We start from the raw sequence: 26,990 nt of genomic DNA on the forward strand, positions 1-26,990 counted from the left end.
GTATGAATGTTTCATTTTAATTAAAAAACTGCACTAGCAAGTTCTTTACCGTGAGAGGAAGTGCTGCTTTTTGAACAGGATGTTTTCCTATTTTAGTCCATTTGTTTATTTATGTTTCAGATGTTGCACTTGTGGTGAAACTCTACTTTGCTCGGAAACCTAAAAGTCAGTTGCCTTCCCTGGGAAGGAATTGCACTCTTATTTAATTTTTGACAGTAATGTTTGAGGACTACTTGAGCAGAACCTAGCTGTCAATTAGCCTAGCGTTCTCACTTACTTGAAAAGGTTGCTGCTAGCACAGCTCAACAAATTGTACAAGACGTTGATGAGACTGTACGACAGTTGTATAAGACGTTGGTGAGACCTCATTTAGAGTATTGTGTTCAGTTCTGGGCACCATGTTATAGGAAAGCTATTGTCAAGCTTGAAAGGGTTCAGAGAAGATTAACGAGGATGTTGCCAGGACTAGAGGGTCTGAACCACAGGGAGAATTTGAGTAGGCTGGGTTTCTATTCCTTGGAGCACAGGAGGATGACAATTGATCTTATTGAGGTGTATAAAATCATGGGAGGAATAGATCGGGTAGATGCTCAGAGTCTCTTGCCCAAAGTAGGTGAATCGAGGACCAGAGGACATAGGTTCAAGGTGAAGGGAAAAAGATTTAATAGGAATCTAAGGGGTAACTTTTTCACACAAAGGGTGGTGGGTGTATCGAACAAGCTGCCAGAGGTGGTAGTTGAGGCTGGGATTATCCCCATGTTTAAGAAACAGTTAGACAGGTACATGGAAAGGACAGGTTTGGAGGGATATGGACCAAGTGCAGGCAGGTGGGACTAGTGTAGCTGGGACATGTTGGCCGGTGTGGGCAAGTTGGGCCGAAGGGCCTATTTCCACACTATCACTCTATGACTCTCTATGACTCCTGGACAGGAGGAGATTGAGACCAATTGGGAAGCATCCATAATTACATCTTTTTTGATAATATCTTGGGCCGCTAAGTAATTTTCGAGGCAAACTATCTTAATTTTATATATCGAATTATAAGATTCCTTTTATTCCTTTATTAATATTTGAGTTTTTTTCTGCAATACTTAATTTAATGATCTATTTTGCTCTAACAACGTGTAATGTGCTGATGTGTTCAAGTAATATGAAAAGGGGCATCTTGCAGTGTTTAGCTGTCTGCACCTTCTGCCTCATTTCTCAGCTAGCAAAGACAATTAAAAGAAAAGGGAAACATTTAGTTTTGTGTCAGCTCCAGCGTGTGAAAATAGAGCACTACCTTTTCATTTTATTTAAGTGAAGCAAACAAAGGCAAGCATATACAAATCATGATTTGTTTAGTTTAGTTTAGAGATACAGCGCAGAAACAGGCCCTACAGCCCACCGGATCCGCACCTACCACTGATCCCCGCACATTTAACACTATCCTTCACACACTAGGGACAATTTACACACACACCAAGCCAATTAACCTACAAACCTGTATATCTTTGGAGTGTGGGAGGAAACCGAAGATCTCGGAGAAAACCCACGCAGGTCACGGGGGTACATACAAACTCCGTACGGACAAGCACCCATAGTCAGGATGGAACCCAGGTCTCTGGAGCTGCATTCGCTGTAAGGCAGTAACTCTACTGCTCCGCAACCGTTTAGGTCTATTATTGTCACATGTATCGAGGTACAGAGAAAGGCTTTGCTTTGCAGCCTATACGATCAGATTAGATAATACAATACATAAATGCAATCGAGTCAAACTCAAGTACAATAGACAGAGCAAAGGGCAAAATACAGAATGCAGAACATAGCTCTCAGCAGTGTCACAGTGCCTCAGTTCCATGGACAAAGTCCAATGTCTGCGATTGGGTGGAGGTGGAGGTGGATTGGATGGTTCACTATTTATGTTAGGACCACTACAAAACCTGTGTAGGAAGAAAGGAGTCTGAAGAAGGGTCTCGACCCAAAACGTCACCCATTCCTTCTCTCCAGAGATGCTACCTGCCCCGCTGAGTTACTCCAGCATTTTGTGTCCACTACAAAACCTGATAGCAGAGGGGAAAAGACTGGTGGTGTGTGCTTTCAAGCTTCTGTACCTTCTGCCAGACGGGAGCAGGGAGAAGAAGGATTGACCGGTGTGAGCCAGGTCTTTGATTATATTGGCTGCGTTTCTGAGGCAGCTGTAGTGTAAATGGAGTCAATGGTGGGAAGTCAGGTATGTGTAATGGACTGGACTACATCTACAACCCTCTGTGGTCTTGAGCAGAACTATTCTCAAACCTGGCTATGATACAGCCTAACAATATGATTTCGACATTGTACCTGCAGAAGTTTGTAAGATTTGGAGACAAGCCAAATTGACTCAGTTTCTTCAGGAAGTAGAGACATTACTGTGCCTTCTTGGCCATTGCATAAATGTGGTTGGTCCACGACCGATTGTTGGTAATATTAGTGCCGGATTACAACTTATAAATCCATGTTTATTCATTCTGTCAGGAAGAAGAGCTATCAGACACATAGTAGTGTTTACACCATGCCACAAAATCCTCTAGATGTGCTGTGTCTTTGAAGTTTCTAGTGTAATATAGTCACCATGCATAAAACAGGTCCAGCAGGTTCAATTTGAACTTCTTCTCATACAGTATATTGCAAATGTCTGCCGCACAATACAACACCTCAGGTGCTGGTAATCCAACATATCAAAGGTAGCTTATACTCTGTGTCGGAAGGAACTGCAGATGCTGGTTTAAACCAAAGATAGACACAAAAAGCTGGAGTAATTCGGCTGGTCAGGCAGCACGTCTGGAGAAAAGGATTAGATGACATTTCAGATCTCGACCAAAAACATCACCTATTCCTTTTCTTCAGAGATGCTGTCTGACCCACTGAGTTACTCCAGCCTTTTGTATCTGACTTCAGCAGCTTAAACTCTGTTGGGACCATTCCATGTTAATCAGAACTTAAAATACAATGTGAATCTCAAAATTTCCAAAATGTAGCCAATGCCTCGACAATGTATAAAGTAATCATTCAGCACAAAAAAAAAACGTTCCACTACAGTGCAGGAAAATGGCTGTAGAAATCCAAGCTTTAGGTCCCTCCTTTGGTAGATGCTTCTCAACTTTGTTTCCTGTTGGAGGTCCAAGAAGCTAAGTGAGCTAAAATCAAACCTCACAACCCAAATGAATAATGGTGTAATTTATATATTGAAATGAACAATCGCCTTGTGTATGAGGTTGGTTGCATGTGCATGACCCACTGGAGGTAAATGCAGAGTACTGCTGGCTGAAACTCACACTTTTAGATCTGACAGCCTGACCTTCATTGAAGCAGTTTGTACAACCACATTATAATGGTATTTTAGCACTGCATCTGTTTATGTAGAAGAAAATGGTCATGTTTGCATTTTACAATAATAGACAATAGACAATAAGTGCAGGAGTAGGCCATTTGGCCCTTCGAACCAGCACCACCATTCACTGTGATCATGGCTGATCATCCGCAATCAGTACCCCATTCCTGCCTTCTCCCCATATCCCCTGACTCCGCTATCTTTAAGAGCTGCAGTGGTTAAACGTTTGCTGATAATATCATTGACACTAAAGGGCCTGTCTCGCTTTCACGACCTAATTCATGACCTTTTTTACTCGTGGACATTTTTCATCATGCTAGAAAAAACGCCCCGACCTACTTGATGTCACGAGTACCTACGATTAACATCACGGCCTGCTACAACCTACCCACGACCTCCTACGACCTCGTGACAACCATGCTGCGAGTACGAGTCAAGGGCAAACTCGGCAGAGGTCGTGAATTAGCTCGTGAAAGTGGGACAGGCCCTTTACTCAGCTCATTGGTGTCATGGAAAGAATTGCTTATTTGTCTTTAGGTAGGAAGGAACTGCAGATGCTGGGGTTAAACCGAAGGTAGTGAAGTGTAAATGGAGTCAATGATGGGAAGTTTGGTCTGTGTGATGGACTGGACTACATCGAGAACTGCAATTTCTTGTGGTCTTGAGCAGAGCTATTCTCAAACCAAGCTACCCTTCTTCAGAAGGGTCTCGACCCGAAACCTCACCTGACCTTTTCTCCAGAGATGTTGTCTGACTCGCTGAGTTACTCCAGCTTTGTCTTTGTTGGGATTTCATCAAACAGGGCTTCATCTGAATATAGTTTAGCACAATGATTAACACGTTTTAAATGGTTACTTTATACTATGTTATAAGTCACTCTTCTGACACATTTTGCACTTTTTCCCCTTTTCTGTTAGGCTGATGCCATTTATGACATGATTGGTTTTCCACACTTCATTTTAGATGCCAGAGAATTGGATGAAGTCTATGATGGCGTGAGTAAATTAAAAAAAACAAAGGAGTTAAGATACTGAAAAGTGTACAAAATCATGAGAGGAATAGATCGGGCAGATGCACAGTCTCTTGCCCATGCATTTCGTTGTCTCTGTACTGTACACTGACAATGACAATTAAAATTGAATCTGATCTGAGAGAAGGGGGAATCGAGGACCAGAGGACATAGGTTCAAGGTGAAGGGGAAATATTTAATAGGAATCCGAGGGGTAAAGTTTTCACACAGTGGGTGGTGGGTGTATGGAACAAGCTGCCAGGGGAGGTAGTTGAGGCTGGGACTATCCCATAATTTAAGAAACAGTTAGACAGGTACATAGATAGGACAGGTTTGGAGGGATATGGACCAAGTGCAGGCAAGTGGGGCCAGTGTAGCTGGGACTTTGTTGGTCGAAGGGCCTGTTTCCACACAGTATCACTCTATGACTCTATGAAACAATGTAATGGGACAGTGAATCTGATATAACTAAGAATTTCAGGTACATTTGAGGCATGGAAAATAGTTGAAAAGCGTGCATGCTTAAGACCCAGCATTCTTTATAAGGTTCTAATCTGGCAACTGCATCCAAATAACATGCTTCACCAAGACTCCTATGCAGCTATAATGATTGGACTGGTGGTGAGGACAGTGGTGGATGTTCTCAGGTAAGTGTAACACAAATGTAAACCCTCTTGACTTTCTTCTTGTATTTTTTCCACAAATGGGAAGGCATCTTTAACCGGTAGTCCCTAAACCAGCCCCACAACAATAAAGTTGCACAGAAATATCTAAAATAACTATCTAGAATTATCTAGTAGGGTTCTGACCTGAAACGTCACTTATCCATGTTCTCCAGATATACTGCCTGACCCACTGAGTTGCTTCAGTATTTTGTGTCTTTTTTTCTAATAGAACTAACTGTTCATTGTTTTCCTAAGTCCAGGACAGTGGGGTGAAGGTGCAGAGAATATCTGTGATGTCCTGAAGCTTCTTATGAGATCACATTACTTGTCAATTATTGAAGAATTATCGATGGAATTTCACAAATAACAAAAAAAATCTAGCTCTGTTTTGGGATGGCACAGTGGTAGAGTAACTGCCTCACAGTGCCAGAGACCCGGGTTCGATCCTGACCTTGGGTGCTGTCAGTGTAGAGTTTGCATGTTCTCCCTGTGACCGTGTGGGTTTCCTTCCAGATCTCTAGTGGAGTCAAGGGATATGAGGAGAAGGCAGGCATAGGTTATTGATAGGGGACGATCAGCCATGATCACAATGAATGGCGGTGCTGGCTCATAGGGCTGAATGCCTCCTCCTGCACCTATTTTCTATGTTTCTATCTCAAAGATATGCAGATTTATAGGTTAACTGTCCTTTAAATTGCTCCGAGTGTGTAGGGATTGGATGATCAAGTGGGATAACATAGAACTAATGCGATCAATGTGAACTAGGTGATCAATGGTTGGCAAAGGGCCTGGTCCAATGCTGTACCATTAAACCATGCTAAACTATACCTTACTAAACCAAATACACATTGTTTTTTTAAATTGTTGAACTCTCTTCCAATAATCTGTATGTTTCCATTTTTACTCAGTATGAAGTATCAGAGGATTCATTCTTTCAAAATATGTTGAATTTCTACAACTTTTCAGCCAGGATTATGGCCGATCAACTTCGGAAAACACCAAACCGAGACCAGTATGTACTCTGATATATCTGCTCACCTTGCATTACTTATCTTTTTTCCCACCGACAAAGGTTCTGATGAAATTGTACATTTTAAAAGTTATGAAAGAATTTTAATTAGTTTGTTTCTGTTGCGCTTTTCAATAATTGCAGAGTAGATTTTACAGATTTGTGCTGCAAGCTAAGGTTTCAGTTCCAGCAATCAACGATTTTGATATCATTTAATGGAGAGAAATGATTTAAGAGTCCATTGATCTTTACATCCAAGTTTTCAAATTTTATTCCAGGGCAAGGAAGCCAGTTTCTACTCACGTACATGTTTTTCAGGATGCACTTAAGAAACTTTGAGAGTATACTCAGTACAAATAATGAAAACATAATTTGTGCCATTTTTACAGTTATGCTGTTTGTTTAATGTTTTGCAATAACATTCAAACAATTTTATGGAAAGACATTAAAAGCATTATATGTGGAACCTGCTGCTTGGTTAAGACCTTAAAATTTGAAGGATGAACACTATACAATACCTTTTTTTTAATTTAACCTCACGGAACACCTCCGCTCAGTCCATCTTAACCTACCTGATCTCCCGGCAGCTCAGCACTTCAACTCCCCCTCCCATTCCCAATTTGACCTTTCTGTCCTGGGCCTCCTCCATTGTCAGAGTGAGACCCAGCGCAAATTGGAGGAACAGCACCTCATATTTTGCTTGGGTAGTTTACACCACAGTGGTATGAACATTGACTTCTCTAACTTCAAATAGCCCATGATTTATTTCTCCATCCCCTCCCCCTTCCCAGTTCTCCCACCAGTCTTACTGTCTCCGCCTACATTCTATCTCTGTCCCGCCCACTGCCCTGACATCAATCTGATGAAGGGTCTCGACCCAAAATGTCACCCATTCTTTCCCTCCAGAAATGCTGCCTCACCTGCTGAGATACTCCAGCATTTTGCGTCAATCTTCGATTTAAACCAGCATCTGCAGTTCTTTCTTACACACCTTTTTTAGAATGTTCTATCAGAGGAAATTGTAAAAGATTTATAGCTAAAAATAACAATTTTATATCCTTTTGCATACAATGAAAGTTGTCTACTTCAATACATATCTACATGACACATTGCAGCACAGAAACGTTGGTCCACAAAGTGTGAGTTGAACATGATACCTAGTTAAACTAATCTCCTCTGCTGCACATGATCTATATCCCTACATATCCAAAAGTCTCTTAAATGCTGCAATCATATCTGCCTCCACCACCAACCCTGGCAGCGCATTCCAGGCACCCACCGCTTTTTGTATAAACAAAACGGGCCCGCACAGCTTTAAACTGTGTCCCTCTCACATTGAAGCCATGCCTCTAGTTTTTCTTATGCCTCTAGGTTTGATTGTCTACCTTATCTATGCCCCTCATCATTTTATATACTTCTATCAGGTCTCCCCTTAGCCTCCGATGCTTCAGCGAAAACAATTTAAGTTTGTCCAACCTCTCTTTACCTTCTAACCCTGGCAGCATTCTGGTAAACATCTTCTGCACCTTCTCCTAAGCTCCACATCCTTCCTGTAATGGGGCGACTAGAACTGCACACACTGCCACAAATGTGGCCTAAACTGCAATATAACTTCTCGACTCTTGTACTCAATGCCCTGTGATGAAGGCAAGCCAATCCATATGCCTACTTTATCACTCTATCAACCTATGTTGCCACTTCATGTTGCCACTGAAAGCTGTGGACTTGCACCCCAAGATCCCCCGACACATCAACGCTGTTAAGGGTTTTGCCATCAACTATATACTTTCCCCTTAACTATCTGACAGAATGTTCATTAAACGAACACAGTCCTCATAAAAACATTAATGCTAGCTGCAAAGTATTTACTTCTGTTTGGAACATTTCTGTCACTTCTGAGAGATGTAATGAAAGAAATGATAAATAAAGTCTATGGTAATTGTGTACTGATAAACCATAATAAAGAGCAGATGGAATACTCAATCTTGTACTTGTCGTTTGTGTCTAGGTGGAGCATGACACCTCCGACTGTTAATGCGTATTATGTGCCTACAAAAAATGAGATTGTATTTCCAGCGGGTATTTTGCAAGCCCCGTTCTATGCCAGAAGTAGCCCAAAGTAAGTACTTCCCGTGACACATTTGAGGGATGACATCTAAATTAAATGTTCATTGTGTAGATACTGAATTACTAATGTTTCTTTTTGACTTAACTGTAGGTCTCTGAACTTTGGTGGCATTGGTGTGGTGATGGGTCATGAATTAACACATGCCTTTGATGACCAAGGTACAGTAATGGCAGCAAACTCCAAGTATATAGTTTTGCAATGTTGTCACTTGAACTTTGCAGACATAAACTTGCAACTCTTACCAGAGCGTTCTTTAACTGGAGCGGGATTGTTTCAATATTAAGATCACCATAATGATCATAATTTTGGAGCAGTTCCCTGTCTCCATTGTATTGGACAAGCCAGGCTCATGAATGATTTGCACGATAAAATCAAATATTACTCTTCTACCATTTAGTTGTAGTCAAGTCAAGTGAAGAGTCGAGAGTGTTTTATTGTCATATGTTCCGGATGGGACAATGAAATTCTTACGCTGCAGCACAACAGAATATGTGAATATGTAAACATTGTATATAATGGGGGGAAAAAAGAAAAAGTTCACTAAATCACAAATATAATGCAAATAACAAATAATAATATAGTCTTTTGCAGTTCAGAGCCAATAGCTTATTCGTTGTGTTCAATAGCTTGATGACTGTGGGGAAGAAGGTGTTCCTGAACCTGGACATTGCAGTCTTCAGGCTGTGCAGTCCACATTCAAGCTGGATTTCAATTGCTGTTGATCTATCTAATATTCATTACCATAGTGGGGTTAACCAGCAGCACTCTTTGAGAAATCATTCTGTATTTATCCCTTGAAATGTGGAAGGTGCAATGCACTGGGTACTTGGTGAGACCGCTGTCCAAAGCTATAAATGTAACCAAACAGAAAATACTCAGCAACCTTGGAGACAAAAAAACGGAGTTATCAATTCAAGTTGATTAAGTTTCTGACAGACCCATAGAACTGTTATGGGACAGAATCAGGCATTCAACCGATCAAGTCTGTGCAATCTCAGCAGCCCATTCCTCCTTTCTTCAAGACAAATATTCTCTCTTCCATTACCTATCTAGTTCTCTTTTGAAGGTACGGATTAATTCTCAACTCGCATATGGAGGCAATGAATTTCAGGTCATAATCACCCTTCACATAGAAATAGTTTTTTCCGCATATTCCCTGAGTAATTTATACTCCAAATTTTAACTCTGCCTCCTGATCCTTAAACTACATGTTAATAGGAATGGATAGAAACATAGAAACATAGAAACATAGAAATTAGGTGCAGGAGTAGGCCATTCGGCCCTTCGTGCCTGCACCGCCATTCAATATGATCATGGCTGATCATCCAACTCAGTATCCCGTACCTGCCTTCTCTCCATACTCTCTGATCCCCTTAGCCACAAGGGCCACATCTAACTCCCTCTTAAATATAGCCAATGAACTGGCCTCGACTACCCTCTGTGGCAGAGAGTTCCAGAGATTCACCACTCTCTGTGTGAAAAAAGTTCTTCTCATCTCGGTTTTAAAGGATTTCCCCCTTATCCTTAAGCTGTGACCCCTTGTCCTGGACTTCCCCAACATCAGGAGCAATCTTCCTGCATCTAGCCTGTCCAACCCCTTAAGAATTTTGTAAGTTTCTATAAGATCCCCTCTCAATCTCCTAAATTTTAGAGAGTATAAACCAAGTCTATCCAGTCTTTCTTCATAAGACAGTCCTGACATCCGAGGAATCAGTCTGGTGAACCTTCTCTGCAATCCCTCTATGGCAATAATGTCCTTCCTCAGATTTGGAGACCAAAACTGTACGCAATACTCCAGGTGTGGTCTCACCAAGACCCTGTACAACTGCAGTAGAACCTCCCTGCTCCTATACTTAAATCCCTTTGCTATGAATGCTAACATACCATTCGCCTTCTTCACTGCCTGCTGGACCTGCATGCTACTCATGCTACTCAAATCCCTTCAAATCTCCTTCAAATCTAACCTGATCCTTCTTCAGTAAAATGAGAACAGTTTGAACCCGCAGCTGAAATCCTTCATCAACAAAACAACTTTAACTTTCAATGTAATGTTGTACGTAGGTGTGTGGGAAGAAGAGCTCATTTGTCAAATGCATTTGCATTTTTTAGAGCAAACAGTTTGGGCTACAGCATCATCATGGCTATGTATATTTTACTCTGTAACATTATCGTGTGCAGGCAGGGAACATGATAAAGATGGCAATTTACGACCATGGTGGCAAAACTCTTCACTTGAAACTTTTAAGAACAAAACTGAATGTATGGTCAACCAATACAACGAGTACACTGTAAATGGAGAGCATGTCAATGGGAAGCAAACCTTGGGTGAAAATATTGCTGACAGTGGAGGCCTCAAAGCTGCATATCATGTAAGTATAAAAATATATAGGCATTTAATAATGTGAAGTATTTGATATCTTATTGATACCTTGTAAATAAAGCAGACTTGAAATGGTGGAGTATACATTAAGTTGGAGGTGTGAGGTGAACTTGTACCAGACCTATAACGCAGCAAAGTTCTTATTGCCCACCGAACCTGCATGTTACACTCCTTTCATTCTTGAAAAAAAACCAATGGAAAATTAGGTTGCAGGTTGCAGTGGAGCTTGTGATGGTGGATTAAGGTAAAGAGGATTGAACTAAATGAGAGATGTGGAAATGCTGGAATGTTGTGTAGAAATTGTATGGTGAGATGGAGTTTGAAGGATTGTGCTGTCGGGAAAGACAGGAGACATGATTATGAGAAACAGAGGGGGTTACGTGAGGAGTGAGACTGGATTGATAAGTTATAAGATTGAGAGAGTTGGGAAGATTCAGATCTAAAGTAGAGGTTGTTGGAGAGAGGGTTGGCTGGAGGTCAGGAATGTAGTGAAGGGGTGGAGGTAAAAATGATCAATGGTCCTGAGAAGGGCCTGAGCTGGACTTAAGGACCATTTGGACAGACTATTGATTGTTGGAGCAGGGGCTTGGTGGATATATAATTGTTCTGAAGATATTGTCTGGTCAGGGGTGCAAGAACATGTAGCGGAACATATATAATAGTTCTAACATCAACAAATCCATTTCAATGGGGATAAACTCATACATGATGGATGCCTCAGACTCATTTTGACTGCGTTTAACATGTTGAAAAGGGCTTCAATTAGGGACCATTTCATTGTACAAGTCCATTACTGTTTGCCTTACACTCTACATTACAAAGCATTTTGTGCAAGTGTCATCAAAACATGTAATGCATTCAATTTTATATCATTTCTCTGCCCAGTAACCTTCAAGTATATCTGAACAATATATGTACAATGGATGCAGAAACAATTTCCTGAGGTGTGTTGCACTAAATGCTTGATTGGGTTCTTGATAAAATTAAATTGTGTTCATATAGTACTGCAATATCAGACAGTAGACATTCTGCGCTATCCAGCAATACCTATGCACAATTCAGCTTCAGAAGGAGTTTTATACAGTAGCATTTAAGTCATATATTAGGAAAGAAGATAAATCATTGGGTGAACGAAATGATCAGACAGATGTGAGCTAAGACTCGCTGTAAAAAAAATTATGAAGTACATTGGAGTAAATTGGGACAGTTTGTTTTATGGGAAAGATGTGGAAGAGAAATGGAGGACATTTAAGGGGAAATTTTTAGAGTACAGAATCTTTATGTCCCTGTTCGGTTGAAAGGAAATAGTAAAAATTGGAAAGAGCCCTGGTTTTCAAGGGAAATTGGACACTTGGTTCGGAAAAAGAGAGAGATCTACAATAATTATAGGCAGCATGGAGTAAATGAGGTGCTTGAGGAGTATAAAGAATGTAAAAAGAATCTTAAGAAATAAATTAGAAAAGCTAAAAGAAGATATGAGGTTGCTTTGGCAAGTAAGGTGAAAGTAAATCCAAAAGGTTTCTACAGCTATATTAATAGCAAAAGGATAACAAGGGATAAAATTGGTCCATTAGAGAGTCAGAGTGGACAGCTATCTGCAGAGCCAAAAGAGATGGGGGAGATATTGAACAATTTCTTTTCTTCGGTATTCACCAAGGAGAAGGATATTGAATTATGTGAGGTAAGGGAAACAAGTACAGTAGCTATGGAAACTATGAGATTCAAAGAAGAGGAAGTACTGACACTTTTGAGAAATATAAAAGTGGATAAGTCTCCAGGTCCGGACAGGATATTCCATAGGACATTGAGGGAAGTTAGTGTAGAAATAGCAAGGGCTATGACAGAAATATTTCAAATGTCATTAGAAACGGGAATAGTGCCTGAGGATTGGCGTACTGCGCATGTTGTTCCATTGTTTAAAAAGGGGTCTAAGAGTAGACCTAGCAATTATAGACCTGTTAGTTTGACGTCAGTGGTGGGCAAATTAATGGAAAGGATACTTAGAGATAATATATATAAGCATCTGGATAAACAGGGTCTGATTAGGAACAGTCAACATGGATTTGTGCCTGGAAGGTCATGTTTGACTAATCTTCTTGAATTTTTTGAAGAGGTTACTCGGGAAATTGATGAGGGTAAAGCAGTGGATGTTGTATATATGGACTTCAGTAAGGCCTTTGACAAGGTTCCTCATGGAAGGTTGGTTAAGAAGGTTCAATTGTTGGGTATTAATGGTGGACTAGCAAGATGGATTTAACAGTGGCTGAATGGGAGATGCCAGAGAGTAATGGTGGATGGTTGTTTGTCAGGTTGGAGGCCAGTGACGAGTGGGGTGCCACGGGGATCTGGGTTGGGTCCACTGTTGTTTCTCATGTACATCAATGGTCTGGATGATGGTGTTGTAAATTGGATTAGTAAGTATGCAGATGATACTAAGATAGGTGGGGTTGTGGATAATGAAGTAGATTTTCAAAGTCTACAAAGAGATTTATGTCAGTTGGAATAGGGCTGAAAGATGGCAGATGGGTTTAACTGATAAGTGTGAGGTTCATCTTGGCTGACAAATCAAAATGGAATCTCATGGTAAATGGTAGGGATGAAGAATGTGGTGAACAGAGGGATCTGGGCTTTTGGTGCGCAGTTGCCTGAAAGTAAATCTCAGTAGATAGGGTGGTATAGAAGCTTTTTGGCCTTTATAAATCAGAGCATGTATAGAAAATGTAATGTTAAAATTGTACAAGGCATTGGTGAGGCCAATTCTGGAGTATGGTGTACAATTTTGGTCGCCTAATTATAGGAAGGATGTCAACAAAATAGAGAGAGTACAGAGGAGATTTACTAGAATGTTGCCTGGGTTTCAGCAACTAAGTTACAGAGAAAGGTTGAACAGTTAGGGCTTTATTCTTTGGAGTGCAGAAGGTTAAGGGGGGACTTGATAGAGGTTTTTAAAATGATGAGAGAGATAGACAGAGTTGACGTGGATAAGCTTTTCCCACTGAGAGTAGGGAAGATTTAAACAAGGGGACATGACTTGAGAATGAAGGGACAGAAGTTTAGGGGTAACATGAGGGGGAACTTCTTTACTCAGAGAGTGGTGGCTGTGTGGAATGAGCTTCCAGTGAAGGTGGTGGAGGCAGGTCCGTTTTTATCTTTTAAAAATAAATTGGACGGGAAAGGAATGGAGGGTTATGGTCTGAGCGCAGGTAGATGAGACTAGGGGAAAATAAGTGTTCGGCACGGACTAGAAGGGCCGAGATGGCCTGTTTCCGTGCTGTAATTGTTATATGGTTATATGGTTATATTCTTGAAAAAACAACATTCTTGCAACAATGAAGTAAAGCATACCAGTTAAATATGCAATAGCTTGGTTATGGTCTATGGCGGATAGACACACAAGGAAAGAAATTCCTTCCAAACAGTAATTAAAATATAATGTATTGTGGATGCACATCTGTGGTCGGCACTATCACTTATTAAGTTTGCCCAACATGCTTTCAAAGTGTCTTTACATTCCTCACAACTATGCAGCCGCAGATGAGGCGATGTGATGTCATTATGATCTTTTGGTCGCAATGTCTGCCCAGATATCAGTGAAAGGATTTAGGGGTGAAGTTTCATATGAATCTATAGCCTTTAATCTGCTCACCTGCAATTTGGAAGAGACACAGACAGAATGGTACTGCACAAGAACAGGCCCTTCGGTCCACAAAGTTGGTGCCAAACATGATGCCAAGACCATCACTTATCTACCGGCACATAAGCCTAGTCCCTCGATTCTCTGCACATCCTCATGCCTATCCAAATGTCTTTTAAATGACGTTAAAGTATTTGCTGGCAGTGTTTTACAGACACTCACCACACGCTGTGTTAAAAAAACCTGCCCCGCACAGCTCCTTAAAACTTTATCCCTCTCACCTTAAAGCTATGCCCTCTAGGATTTGATTTTTCAAAACTGGGAAAAGATCACGACTGTCTACCCTATCTGTGGCTCCAATGATTTTATATTACTATGGCTCCAATAACATATCCATCAGGTATCCACTCAACCTCTGGCTTTGCGGAGAAAATAATCCAAGTCTGATCAACCTCTCCATGATGTTAATACAGGCATCATTTTGGGTAAACCTACTCTGTACCTTTCCAAAGCCTCCACATCCTTCCTGTAAAGTGGCGACCAGAACTGCACACAACACTCTAAATGCAGTCTAACCCAAGTCCTGAAAAGCTACAATATAACTTCCTGATTCCTTACTTAATGCCCCGATCTATCAAAGCAAGTATACCATATGCCTTCGTTACCACTCTATCTACTTGTGTTGCCACTTTCAGTAATGGACTTGGATCCCTCTGTCCATCAATGCTGTTAAGGGTCATGCCATTAATTGTATATTTTCCTCTTGCAATTGACCCCCCAAAGTGCAACACCGCACACTTGCTCAGATTAAACTCCATTTACCATTTCTCCACCCGTTTGTGTAGCTGATTTACATCCCACTCTGTATTTTATCAGTCTTCCTCACAGCAATCTTGATGTCAGCAAACTTACGAACCAACCCATCTATGTTTACGTCCAAGTCATTTATATATATCACAACAACAGGGTTCCTAGCAGAATTACCTGCGGAACGTCACTAGTCACAGACCACCAATAGACCTGTTGGTATTCTTTGAGGAAGCCAATAGCAGGGTGGACAAAGGAGAATCAGTGGATGTCGTATACCTGGATTTTCAAAAGGCATTCGATAAGGTGCTGCACGTGCGGTTGCTAAAGAAGATGAGAGCCCATAGTGTCAGAGGGAAGATACTAGCATGAATAGCAAGTTGGCTAGATGGCAGAAGGTAAAGAGTAGCAATAAAGTATTTTTTTCTAGTTGGCTGCCAGTGACTAGCGGAGTTCCGCAGGGGTCGGTGCTGGGGCCGCTACTCTTCACGATGTATATCAATCATTCGGATGAAGGAATTGAAGGCTTTGTGGCCAAGTTTGCAGATGATACAAAGACGGGCAGGTCGTGTAGAGAAAGCAAGGACTCTGCAGAAGGACTTGGACAGGTTGGGGGAGTAGGCAAAGTAGCAGATGAAGCACTGTGTAGTAAGGTATGGAGTCATGCATTCTGATAATAGAAATAAAGCTGTAGACTATTTTCTAAATTGAAAAGGAAATCAGAAATCGGAGGTGCAAAGGTACTTAGGAGTGCCTAAAAAATGAATTTGCAAGTCGAATCAGTAGTAAGAAAGGCAAATGCAATGCTAGCATTTAAATCAAGAGGACTAGAATATAAAATCAGGGATGTAATGCTGAAGGGCTTAAAAGGCAACTGGTCAGACCGCACTTGCAGTATTGTGAGCAGTTTTGGGCCCCCTATCTGTGGAAGGATATGCCATTGAGAAGATTCCGGAGAAGGTTTACAAGCATGATCCCAGGAATGAGTGGGTTAACATATGATGAGCGTTTGATGGTACTGGGCCTGTACTTGCTGCAGTTTAGAAGAATGAGGAAGGACCTCATTGAAGCTTACCAAATGGTGAAAGGCTTGGTTAGAGTGGATGTGGAGTGGATGTTTCCACTGGTGGGAGAGTCTAGATCCAGAGGCCATAGCCTCAGAATAAAAGGAAGTACCTTCAGAATGGAGACGAGGGAAGAATTTATTTAGACAGAGGGATGTGCAGGAAAGGGTGAGATATTCATTATGTGCGGACAGATGAGAGTTGGTCTTGGCATCATGTTCGGCGTAGATAGTGTGGTTCCTGTGCTTTCCTGTTCTGTCTTTTATAAAAGGGAAAATTAGAGATTGAACTGGTTATGAGTTATTAGAGGAGGTTATTATTGAATGAATGAATGATTGAATGAATGAATGAATGAATGAATAAATGAATGAATGAATGAATGAATGCATGATTGAATGTATGTATGTATGAATGTATGAATGAATGAATGAATGAAAACATTATTGTCATTCAGATATACACCTAGACACATTGCACCTCTATATAGTTTTCCTGAGGGTGAGCCGGACGTAACCATTAATATACTGATTATTTTTACCATTTACCATTAATATTTTGACATTCTTAAATTGACTGCAACCTTAATCATGTTTTGTAAACATTTCAGGCTTACAAAACTTGGGTGAAACGGAATGGAGATGAAAACATCCTGCCTGCTGTTGGATTGACCAACCACCAACTATTTTTTGTAGGATTTGCGCAAGTAAGAGAAAAGTTACATAGATTGGATGAAGATTACTTTACCAAATTTATTCTTCACATTTAAAACTTTAAAAAATCAAATTGAACTTCAATGTTTGAAACTTTTTTGAAAGAATGAGGGCATGTTAGACATTGGTCTCACATAATGCATGCAATTGTTCTGTCTGTGATTGTATACGGAGGATCATTTGGGGGATATTTGTAGAGCATCTACCATTTTGGGCAAAGTGGCAGAGTAAACATTAAAGTTAAGACATTTACAGCATTAACATCACTGCATTTGCTCACCTGGGCTACTCCAGTAGCATCTCCCAGCCTGTAACCTCTGCCAACTGCCTGATTATGTCGAGCAAAGAAGTCCTTCTGCAGTTGTACAGAGCCCTAATGAGACTACACCTGGAGTCTTGTGTACAGTTTTGGTCCCCTAATTTGAGGAAGGCCATTCTTGCTATTGAGGGAGTGCAGCGTAGGTTTACAAGGTTAATTCCCTGGGATGGCGGGACTGTCATATGCTGAGAGAATGGAGCAGTTGGGCTTGTACACTCTGGAGTTTAGAAGGATGAGAGGGTATCTCATTGAAACATATAAGATTGTTAAGGGCTTGGACATGCTAGCGGCAGGAAACATGTTCCCGATGTTGGGTGGGGATCCAGAACCAGTGGCCACAGTTTAAGAATAAGCATTTAGAACGGAGACGAAGAAACACTTTTTCTCACAGAGAGTGGTGAGTCTGTGGAATTCTCTGCCTCAGAGGGCGGTGGAGGCAGGTTCTCTGGATGCTTTCAAAAGAGAGCTAGATAGGGCTCTTAAAAATAGCGGTCAGGGGATATGGGGAGAAGGCAGGAACGGGGTATTGATTGGGGATGATCAGCCATGATCACATTGAATGGCAGTGCTGGCGCGAAGGGCCGAATGGCCTACTCCTGCACGTATTGTCTATTGTCATAAAACTGTTCAACTGTGAGAATGGGGGGAAAAAGCAGATCTTTGAGTAAAGCAATGAAGCAGAATGGCCGATAAGCTCAAGGGCCCAAATAAACATTCTTTACTCATACACACAGAGTAGAATGAGCTGGAAGCACAAATTCAACTTGGATGACATGGTGTCTATATGACCACAAGACAGTCTACACTGGCAATCAAATTGACCAGGTCATTAGGTCGACAGGAAAGATAGAGAAAATGATAGAAGAATAACTGTTTTAATAATTTAGGAGGAAATCATTTTGATGTTAAGAGTACTTAAGGTAAGCAAATAGTTTTGAGTTGATAAATAGAATTAAGAAATTGTGTTAGGACTTCTTCTGAGATTTATGTATAGGTTCAATTATATTAACCATGTTGTAGGAAATGTGTTCATGTATAAATTAGCCATCAATCAATCAAAGACTTTATTGTCATTCAAAAATACACCAACAAATGCAAGTCTGAATGAAATGTTGTTGCATCTGGCTCACCGTGCACCGTAGCTATGAGTGGTAGGAGTTTTAAAGGAGGATCATTACTTTGCAGCAGTGTACACAGGAGAAAGAATGCGTCCTGGAATTCCCAAGCAGACAGATATTGGATTCAGGATCGACACTTAGCAAAGTCAATGAAGAAAATAACATAAGTGAAGAGTAAAACTTGCCCGATCCCAGAAGTTCTCCCCCTCCTGTTTTAAATGAACTTGATTGTGCATTACACATTTCATTACTAGATTCTGCCGAGTTCTTAGTTTAGTTTAGTTTAGAGATACAGTGCGGAAACAGGGCCTTTTGGTCCACCGGGTCCACGCCGAACAGCAATCCCCGCACAATAACACTATCGTATACCCACTAGGGACAATTTTTACATTTACCAAACCAATTAACCTACATACCTGTACATCTTTGGAGTGCGGGAGGAAACCGAAGATCTCGGAGAAAACCCACGCAGGTCACGGGGGAGCGTACACAACTCCGTACAGACAGCACCTGAAGTCAGGACTCATAGTCAGGATCTCCGGTGCTGCATTCGCTGTAAGGCAGCAACTCTACCGCTGTGTCACCGTGCCACTCTTCCCCTGGGATTGGATAATTCATCCTGTGGCTTGGAGATTTGCACATGTCAGTCAGCTATTAAACAGATGCATTCCTGAAGGCACTTGGTAGATTCTCTGAAAAGAGATTGCTGGTGAAGTTTGGGACTCATGGAGTTGAACGCTAGAGGCAGGAATCATGTTCCCGATGTTGGGGGGAGTCCAGAACCAGGGACCACAGTTTAATAAGGGGTCAGCCATTTAGAACGGAGACGAGGAAACTCTTTTTCTCACAGAGAGTTGTGAGTCTGTGGAATTCTCTGCCTCAGAGGGCGGTGGAGGCCGGTTCTCTGGATACTTTCTCTTAGAGATAGTGGAGTCAGGCGATATGGGGGAGAAGGCTGATAAATCCCCAGGGCCTTATGGTCTGCATCGCAGGAAGAAGCTCTAGAAATCGTGGATGCATTGGTGATCATTTTACAACGTTCTGTAGATTCAGGATCAGTTCCTGTGGATTGGAGGGTAGCTAATGTTATCCCATTTTTTAAGAAAGGCGGGAGAGAGAAAACAGGGAATTATAGACCAGTTAGCCTGACATCGGTGGTGGGGAAGATGCTGGAGTCAATCATAAAAGATGAAATAGCGGCACATTTGGATAGCAGTAACAGGATCGGTCCGAGTCAGCATGGATTTACGAAGGGGAAATCATGCTTGACTAATCTGCTGGAATTTCTTGAGGATGTAACTGGGGAAATGGACAAGGGAGAGCCAGTGGATGAAGTGTACCTGAACTTTCAGAAAGCATTTGATAAGGTCCCACATAGGAGATTAGTGGGCAAAATTAGGGCACATGGTATTGGGGGTAGAGTGCTGACATGGATAGAGAAGTGGTTGGCAGACAGGAAACAAAGAGTAGGGATCAACGGGATCCTTTCAGAATGGCAGGCAGTGACTAGTGGGGTACCGCAAGGCTCGGTGCTGGGACCGCAGCTATTTACAATATACATCAATGATTTAGATGAAGGGATTCAAAGTAACATTAGTAAATTTGCAGATGACACAAAGCTGGATGGCAGTGTGAACTGTGAGGGGGATGCTATGAGAATGCAGGGTGACTTGGACAGGTTGGGTGAGTGGGCAGATGCAGTTTAATGTGGATAAATGTGAGGTTATCCACTTTTGTAGCAAAAACAGGAAGAGATTATTATCTTAATGGTGTCAAGTTGGGAAAAGGGGAAGAACAATGGGATCTGGTGGTCCTTGTTCATCAGTCAATGAAAGTAAGCATGCAGGTATAGAAGGAAAGTAAATGGCATGTTGGCCTTCATAACACGAGGAGTTGAGTATAGGGACAAAGAGGTCCTTCTGCAGTTGTACAGAGTCGTAGTGGGACCACACCTTGAATATTGTCTGCAGTTTTGGCCCCCTAATTTGAGGAAGGACATTCTTGCTATTGAGGGAGTAGGGTAGGTTGACAAGTTTAACAAGGATGGCGGGACTGACATATGCTGAGAGAATGGAGCAGCTGGGCTTGTATACTCCCAAATTTAGAAGGTTGAGAGGGGATCTTATTGAAACATATAAGATTATTAAAGGTTTGGACACGCTAGAGGCAGGAATCATGTTCCCGATGTTGGGGGGAGTCCAGAACCAGGGACCACAGTTTAATAAGGGGTCAGCCATTTAGAACAGAGACGAGGAAACTCTTTTTCTCACAGAGAGTTGTGAGTCTGTGGAATTCTCTGCCTCAGAGGGCGGTGGAGGCCGGTTCTCTGGATACTTTCTCTTAGAGATAGTGGAGTCAGGGGATATGGGGAGAAGGCAGGAACGGGGCACTGATTGGGGATGATCAGCCATGATCACATTGAATGGCGGTGCTGGCTCGAAGGGCAGAATGGCCTACTCCTGCACCTATTGTCTATTGTCTATTGATCCCAGTGGCCATACATCCATATTAAACCCATGTTCCAGCACATGGCCTGAGCCTTCAAAGCCTGACCTATTTGAGTGCTCATTTGCACCCCTCTTAAATGCCATGAGAAAATCTATTTCAACCACACTCTCTGGCAGTTCATTCTATGGATGAGAAATATCATCTTCAAAATCACCTTCAAATCTCTTACCCCTTACCCTAAATGTAAGTCCTCCAGTTTTATTCACCTCTGATAAAGGGAAATAAATCCTGCAGTCTAATCTACCCATCCCCTCATAATTAGAAATACTTCACTCATGCCCCTCTTAACCTCCTCTGCTCCAGGACAAACAGACCTCCCCTCACCAGTGTCTTTCACTGTGCCTTTCACATGACACTAAACTAAACTAAAGGCCGTACTCTATTCATTGTAGATTCAAAGTCCTACCCTTGGAAACTGGGCCCTTCTTCCCAACCCATCATGCCAACCATGATGCAAATATATGCAAATACTTGTGTTTAAGAAGGAACTGCAGATGCTGCAAAATCGAAGGTACACAAAAATGCCGGAGAAACTCAGCGGGTGCAGCAGCACCTATGGAGCGAAGGAAATAGGCAACGTTTCGGGACGAACCCTTCTTCAGACTGATCCGAACAAAATAGGCAACCTATTTGCCTATTTCCTTCGCTCCACAGATGCTGCTGCACCCGCGGAGTTTCTCCAGCATTTTTGTGTACCTATACAAATACTTGCCTGCATTTGATCCATATTCTTCTAACAAAAAATATCGATGTATCTGTCCAAATGCCTTTCAAACATTGAATTGTATCTGCCCCCATCACTGCTTCTGGCAGCTAGTTCCACATTACCCTGCAAAAACTTGCCCCTCTAAATCTTTCCCCTCTCACCTTAAACTATGCCTGTTAGTTTTAGACTCCCCGACCTGGGAAGATGACTATGACTATTGCCCGCCAGCCAGACACGGTGTTCTTCGGCACAGGCGCAACCGGTGGAGTTGGTGGTTGGCAAGTGGCTACTGGGCGGAAGGCTGGCTGTCTGTCCTAGTTCTCTCTCTCCTTTCCCTCTCTCTCTCTCTCTCTCTCTCCCCGTTATGTCATCCCCCTGAGCCAGGAAGACCCACTCCCTCAGACCTGAACCGCACAGTACATTGTATAAATAACTATATAAATATGTCAAGGTTCATTAAATAAAATTTATTTGATGCAGCCCGCCAACCGCTCACACACATGGGATCCGGCCCCTATGCACAACAAGTTTGCTCTAACCCAAACAACATCCCATTGAATCTTTTCTGCACTCTCTCTAACTTCATCATATTCTTCTTACAGCAGGGTGATCGGAACTGCACTCAGTACTCCAAGTACAACTTGATACAACTGTATCTTGATGCCCTGACACCTAGACACAATGCCCCAGATGATGAATGCAAGCATACCATTTGCCTTCTTCACCATTCTGTCTACCTGTGTTGCCATTTTCAGGCAGCTACGTACTGGTACCCCATCGTCTTGCTGTTCAATAATACTCCCCCAGGGAACTAACATTCACGGTGTATGTGCTGGTCTAGTTTAACTTCCCAAAATGTATCACTTTGCACTTGTCAAAGTAAATTTGATCTGCTTTTCCCTTGCCAACTTTTCCAGTTGATCTAGATCCTCTTACAACTTTCGACAGTCGTCTTCATTGCCCACTGTACCATTAATTTTGGTGTAATGTGCAAACTTGCTAAACATGCCACCTAGCAGCAAATTAATAACACATGGAATGAACAATAAGGGGCCCAACATTAATCCCTGCAGCACATTGCTGGTCACAGGTCTGAAATGCAATTCTCCACTACCATTCATTGTCTCCTATCACCAATTATGTATCTAATTTGCCACCTTCCCCAGGATCCCATGCTAACTTGCTTGACCAGCCGACAATGCAGGACCTTGTCAAAGGCCTTGCTAAAGTTCCGGTAAGCAACATTCCCCACTCTGCCTTACCAATCCTTTTGCTCACCTCTTCAATAACTCCATTCAATTGGAGAGTTCTTTGCCTTTCCAAATGCAGATTGATCCTGTCTCTCAGACTCATCTCCAGTAACTTGCCCAACACTGATGTTGGCCTCACTGGCCTGCAATTCCCTGGCTTGTCCTTGCAGCCCTTCTTAAATACAGGCACAACTCCAGCCCATTCCTGCTACCTCACCCGTGGTTAAGGAAGATATAAAAACCTCTGCCGTGCCCCAGCAATTTTCTTCCTTGCTTCTCACAATGTCCCAATATACACTGGTCAGGCCCTGTGGATTTGACAACCTTCATGTGCTTCAACAACCACCGACAACTCCTTCTTCATAATGTTGACATGCTTCGGGATATCACTGAACTCACTAGCTTCACTTGCTCTCTGGAGAAAACAGACTGCGTTTAAGACTGCGCCCATCTCCTGTGACTCTACCAGTAGATTCTCTAATCCTGCCTGCTCTGTGCTTCACTCTAAGAGGACATGTTGTCCCTGAACTCCCCCATCTCACTTTTAAAGCTCCCAATTGCTAGATGTAACTTTATCTGCAAGCAGCTTTCCCTAATCAACCTTTGCAAGTTACAAACCATTTCCCTTTCCCCAATTTTGGACCCTAACCTGTGGACCAGTCCTAGCTATTTCCATAATTATCATGAAACTACTAGAATCTTGCTCACTGGTCCCAAATACTCCCCCACTGACACGATATACCCATAAACATCGTGAATGAAGGTACATAAAACCAAGTTTGCTGACAACAAAATAACTACAATTGTAGCGGTATGGACAGGAAGAGTAAGTCACAAGGATTTGTTTGTACATTATATGAATGGGGTCAAATGGGCAAGTGAATTTCACTGTAACCCATCTGAGATCGCCCATTGTGGACCTAAATATGGCTGCACACTTTCTAAAAGTAAAAGGCTAAAAAATTGGGGGTCTATATAATATAAAGGATTATCACATCATCGATGGACAGAGCAATTGAAACGGTCAATTGCTTTTATATCTAGAACACTAGAATGAACGAGGAAATAAGTTAACCAATGGCTACAAAGGTTCATAGTTTAAATATACTTCAAATTCCATGAATAGTTCTGGATATCATATCTTAGAAAGTCTGTATTGACCTTACAGGAGTGCATTTCAAGAGAGAGTTAGATTTGGCTTTTAGGGCGAAGGGAATCAAGGGATATGAGGAAAAATGCTGGAATGTGGTACTGATTTTGGACGATCAGCCCTGATCATTTTGAATGGTGGTGCTGGGTCGAAGGGCCGAATGGCCTACACCTGCACCTATTTTCTCTCTTTCTCTGTTTCTATCTAGATTGACACTTGTACTACAAGAGTAAAAATATGAGGCTAAATCACAAAGATTAATGGATGATTTGGTCAAAGTTTTATAGATATTAAGGGGGTTTGAGGAGGCACAGAGAGTGGTTGATTTGGAGTATGGGACTGAGAGTGCATTGTCATAGAAAATACAGGTAGGCCCTCCAGAGTCAAAGTTGACAAATGTGATGCAAAAGATGGTAGAAATATGGAACTCTTCCACAAACAAATTGATGCAGGGCAATGACTCTGAGAAGGACAGATTTCTGTTAACCAAAGCTACCAAAGGATCTGGGCCAAAGTGGAATACGTAGAGTCAAGTCATAGATTGGTGGTAGTCTTGTGTGGAGCAACAAAAGATTCCCTCATCAATGATCCTGTAGCCTCAACATTTGTGTCCAAGTCTGACATGCTGCTCATAAAATGTGTAGGAAGGAACTGCTGATGCTGGTTCATTCATTCATACATTCATTAATTCATTCATCCATTAATTAATTCATTCATTCATTTATTCATCCATTCATTCATACCGAAGATAGACACAAAATGCTGGAGTAACTCAGCGGGTCAGACAGCATCTCTGGAGAAAGGGAATAGGTGATGTTTTGGGTCAACATAGAAACATAGAAACATAGAAAATAGGTGTAGGAGTAGGCCATTCGGCCCTTCGAGCCTGCACCGCCATTCAATATGATCATGGCTGATCATCCAACTCAATATCCCATCCCTGCCTTCTCTCCATACCCCCTGATCCCTTTAGCCACAAGGGCCACATCTAACTCCTTCTTAAATATAGCCAATCAACTGGCCTCAACTACCTTCTGTGGCAGAGAATTCCACAGGTTCACCACTCTCTGTGTAAAAAATGATGTTCTCATCTTGGTCCTAAAAGACTTCCCTCTTATCCTTAAACTGTGACCCCTAGTTCTGGACTTCCCCAACATCGGGAATAATCTTCCTGCATCTAGCCTGTCCAACCCCTTAAGAATTTTGTAAGTTTCTATAAGATCCCCCCTCAATCTTCTAAATTCTAGCGTGTACAAGCCGAGTCTATCCAGTCTTTCTTCATATGAAAGTCCTGCCATCCCAGGAATCAGTCTGCTGAACCTTCTCTGTACTCCCTCTATGGTCAAGTCTGAGTTACTCCAGCTTTTTGTGCCTCTGCAGTTTACAAAATTGGGTTGCTGGTTATTTTAAATGATTGAGTAAAGATTTTCTACCTAAAGTGATAAAGCTTGTATTATTGTGATGTATTTTATTTTTACAGATAAATAATGCAACTAGCTGTAATTGTTATTATCTAACAGGTATGGTGCTCAGTACGTACCCCGGAGAGTGCGCATGAGGGGCTCATTACTGATCCACACAGCCCAGAAAGAATTCGGGTTATTGGGACATTATCAAATTCGAAAGACTTTGGTGAACATTTCAATTGTCCCTTGGGAACACCAATGAATCCTGGAAAGCAGTGTGAGGTGTGGTAGTTGCAGTTGGAACTGATGGAACTTTACACTGGATAATCTGTACAGAAAATTGGAAAAAATATGCTGAAATACTGATCCAAGGGGAAATCATGATAAACAAAGACATACTATATATTGTGCACTTTTTAAACTAAATTGTTAAGATTATTAAATGTTATAAACATAGTACATGTCTTGTGTATCACTAGCCTGTGGGATACAAAGCAAATGGGACAACTATCTATAGCTTTTTTCTGAGGAAATAAAGTGGAATAAATTGATGTATTTTTTAAAAATCCACATGACCCAGGATTTGAGCTGTAGATACAAGCATATTTCCAATGCAGATTGATAGTGTCCATTTCATTACAGAGTACCTTGAAGCTGTGCTTTTCTAAATGAATTGAAAATTTTAGCTCGTTTGGCATAGGCGGTATATTTTGAAGTATTTTACGCTGCAAGTTTTGAATCTAATTGTGCAATGCCATTCAAAAAGCAAAATAACGTACCTTTTCTTTGTGAATTATATATTACAGTCTGCAACTGAATAACCATCCAGCTGATCATGCAGGCAATTTGTATTTTATCTATTGTTACAGTGGAAGAGTATAGGTCCTGCAGCCCACTTCCATATTACCTGTCCTTGCTGTCAGAGTAACAGAAAAAGCGTAAATATACTGCTCATTCGCATAACTATGGTAGTGGAAGTCTTAACACAAATGGTCAGATTCAGATTATGGTAAAACAACAGTAAAGAGAATTCTGTATTTAAATGCACAATTAGTGCATAATGTAAGAATTTTAATTTACAGATTTAATAACTGAAAATAAATCACAATCCCAGGTATATCGACCTTATATGTGCAAAGTATAATCTCACATTTTAAAATAGTATATGAACAAAATATTAAAAGTGGGAATGCAACTGAAATAACAACTTTTCAAGAATCCTCCAATGTTTGGTGTCAAATGGGGATAATGAGGAAAAAGGATCTTGACGAGAAGAAGCAATGATTAGTATTTTAAATGTCAAAATACAAGGTGAGGAAAGCAAGTGGAAACATTTAAAGATTACAAGATATATAAATGTTGCTTTGCTGGCTGGACTCATTCTTAAATCACGCCTTATACTGTGTGTAGGTATCTCCTGTTGCGTTATGTTTCACACTTCATGGTAGGTGCTGAAGCCTCTGGCAACTCTCAGTAGAGTAGCTACTTTTAAAGTACAGGGGGGAATCACAAACAGTCAATATTATTTTACATTATAGATATTATAAAGATGGATTAAATTATGTTACTAAAAAGCAGTACCTTGGTAATGGCTGTGGGCAAATATAGATATGTAAGAAATCTACTTTTGTGATACACTCAGAATCTTATAGATGACTACTTAGATGAGGCTTGTAAGAGCTAGATTCAAGTGTGTATGAGAGCAGATACCATTTTGTTAGCTGTTTGTCTTATTCCAGTGCCTTTATGTGACGTGCCCTGAAATATGGAGAATTGTG

At 41.4% G+C, this 26,990-nt stretch overlaps 1 protein-coding gene across 2 annotated transcripts in view; it reads left to right on the forward strand.

Moving 5' to 3' along the window:
* LOC129703188 (endothelin-converting enzyme 2-like) overlaps positions 1-26,489 on the forward strand; it is a 311,584-nt gene extending 285,095 nt beyond the window's left edge. For both annotated transcript variants that reach the window (XM_055645376.1, XM_055645375.1), the window contains exons 13-19: positions 4,267-4,344; positions 5,932-6,035; positions 8,041-8,151; positions 8,251-8,318; positions 10,339-10,529; positions 16,653-16,748; positions 25,327-26,489. In XM_055645376.1, the coding sequence (XP_055501351.1) occupies positions 4,267-4,344; positions 5,932-6,035; positions 8,041-8,151; positions 8,251-8,318; positions 10,339-10,529; positions 16,653-16,748; positions 25,327-25,503 (825 nt within the window). In that variant the 3' untranslated portion in view covers positions 25,504-26,489. The remainder of the gene's footprint in view (positions 1-4,266; positions 4,345-5,931; positions 6,036-8,040; positions 8,152-8,250; positions 8,319-10,338; positions 10,530-16,652; positions 16,749-25,326) is intronic.
* Positions 26,490-26,990: the final 501 nt, after the last annotated feature.

This window comes from Leucoraja erinacea, chromosome 14 (assembly GCF_028641065.1).
Source record: "Leucoraja erinacea ecotype New England chromosome 14, Leri_hhj_1, whole genome shotgun sequence".
NCBI classification, from domain to species: Eukaryota; Metazoa; Chordata; class Chondrichthyes; order Rajiformes; family Rajidae; genus Leucoraja; species Leucoraja erinaceus.